General features: G+C 36.5%; 1 protein-coding gene across 1 annotated transcript in view; it reads right to left on the bottom strand.

Moving 5' to 3' along the window:
• The window catches only part of LOC107655809 (serine-protein kinase ATM-like), a gene marked incomplete at its 5' end in the record, with an annotated part of 3431 nt that extends 1678 nt beyond the window's left edge, over positions 1 to 1753 (bottom strand). The window contains 3 exons of the mRNA XM_016443394.1: positions 1085 to 1249; positions 1414 to 1559; positions 1641 to 1753. Coding sequence (XP_016298880.1) covers positions 1085 to 1249; positions 1414 to 1559; positions 1641 to 1753 — 424 coding nt within the window. The remainder of the gene's footprint in view (positions 1 to 1084; positions 1250 to 1413; positions 1560 to 1640) is intronic.
• Between the last annotated feature and the right edge of the window lie 446 nt (positions 1754 to 2199).

The raw sequence follows: 2199 nt of genomic DNA, 5'->3' as shown, positions 1-2199 counted from the left end.
TCATGTCATCTCCTAAGTCCTTGGAAGCTGATTATGCAGTAGGGCCGTCAAAAAAAACGTCGAATTTCAAATATTCGTCGAATTAAAAAAAAAAATCCACATTTTAAGGTCTTGCGTCAGCCGTCAGGCAGCCTATCAGTGGCGCACGAGATGCGATGACGATGTATGTGTCATTGATTGCATTTGAATGCTTTCGTTAGCCTATCCAGTTGAACCCGCTAGATGCGGCGCTGCTATGTTATTCATTCATATATTGCAGAAAACGAGAGCATCAGTGTGGAGAAGATGTTGTTCACGTCAAAACTGAAACCAAGCCGTTCACACAGAACACATATTTATCACATTTTCTAGCGGGGCATCTATCAGCGTTGCACTCACGTCTCGCAGAGAAAAATTAATTTAATGCAAGTTCAACTTTTAAAAAACATGTCTAAAGACGTTATGGCGGTTTTTCCCCATCCCACTGTATCTCATGTTTTTAAATGAAGAAAGTAGCCTACTCTTTGTGATTGGTTTTCGGTCCTTTGTATTAAACTATACATACATACATGGTGCTGTTTTTTTTCTAATTGTTGAAGCAACTTTATTAATTATATATGGTTAATAAACATTATTTTAAACATTATGCACTTTTTTTCAAAGATTGTCGTGTTATTTTATTACGCTTTGAAGAAACGTGCATTAGTAATATTTTGCTCGATGCGCCCTCTTGTGGCCTCAGGAGAGAAGCCAAAAGCTTTTTTCCCCCTAACTGAAATTATGCCTTTTAAATTCGAATATAATTCGAATTTTGATCATATTTAAGTAGAAAATTCGAATTTAGTTTTTCAGTCATTTTGACAGCCCTAATTCTAAACCTGTATGCATTTCCTTCTGCAGAACAAAAAAATAAGATATTTTTGAAGGATGTTGCATTCTGAACAATGTTGGCCCCATTGACTCCTGTGATCCACAGAAGATTAATAAAATGCATGCAGGTTTGGAATATAGAGTATATTAATTCCTGCGTGAAAAATTAAGAATGAAAGAACGCACAAGGAAGAATTATACACACAAATCAACGTTACACTGGTCATGCACTCACTGTGCCACTGCTGCTGGCTCATCTCACACCAGTATTTACGGACAGACAGGATGTTCTTTAGCAGAATATTGCTGTAGTCCTCGCCGTACGCCGCACAGCTGAACGGACTCTGTAAGACCTCCACCACATGAGAAATCAGCTCTGCACACTTTAACTTTGGACCGCCTGCAGAACAGAGGTGTGATTTTCTTTAATGGATTTCATGGACATTTATCTAATGCACAGTAATAAACATCCACATAGATATCTACTATGAATACAGAGAGAATCTTTTATTCTCTTGTACTGTCATGAACAGCAACTCTAGTATTAGTGACTCAGATAATTACGTTGGTTGGCGCATCTGATGAAATACTTCATCAGGCTGCTAATTTCCTGCATCTTTTTCTGTCGGTTTGCATGCGTGGTGGCGGAAACGTTGGCTTTTCCTGACTGCAGAAGTTCTGTCTCTTTTTGAAGAAATTTCTGTAAAAACCTGTACAGAAGAATCAGTATAGAATAAGCACACTGTCAACTTGCACCATAGAATAACAATGGATTGAACTGAAAAACAGACCGGAAAACAGCATCCCAGGTGAGCTGCTTGGAGCCTTTGCATCCTGACGTACGATCAAGTTCCTCCACCGTGTCTGGTGAACGGATGAGTCTCCTGAAGCGATCCACCTCTTTCTGGAAAAACAAATGGTCTGTTTATTTGTGTCTTGATTATCTTCAATCATTTTTATCTCATAGATAGTTCACTGCTCAGTGGTATCTGGATCAATGACTTGATGCTTATTTATGTGGGTCCAGATCTAATCATTTTTATTTTATTTTTAAGCTGCAGTTACACCCCTTGATTCATTTTGACTAAGTACGCCTATCATTCACTAATAAGCAGAATTAATTTTTGATTTGATATATTGATTTCATATACATATTAATAAATCATGGCAACTTGTTTTTACATTATTTTAACTCATTGAAATAACTATATTAAAATTAAAAGTCAGTACATTATAATTTAAGTTGAAATACTTACACAACCAATCAAGTTGATTATACTTAAAAATTTAAAGCAGCAACTAAAGTAATTTTTTAAAGGGGTCATATGATGCTGCTAAAAAGAACATTAT

The sequence above is a fragment of the Sinocyclocheilus anshuiensis genome, unplaced genomic scaffold, assembly GCF_001515605.1.
Source record: "Sinocyclocheilus anshuiensis isolate Anshui unplaced genomic scaffold, SAMN03320099.WGS_v1.1 scaffold1421, whole genome shotgun sequence".
NCBI lineage: Eukaryota > Metazoa > Chordata > Actinopteri > Cypriniformes > Cyprinidae > Sinocyclocheilus > Sinocyclocheilus anshuiensis.
The sequence above is the reverse complement of the archived record's forward strand: the minus strand, read 5'-3'. Positions and strand labels throughout refer to the sequence as shown.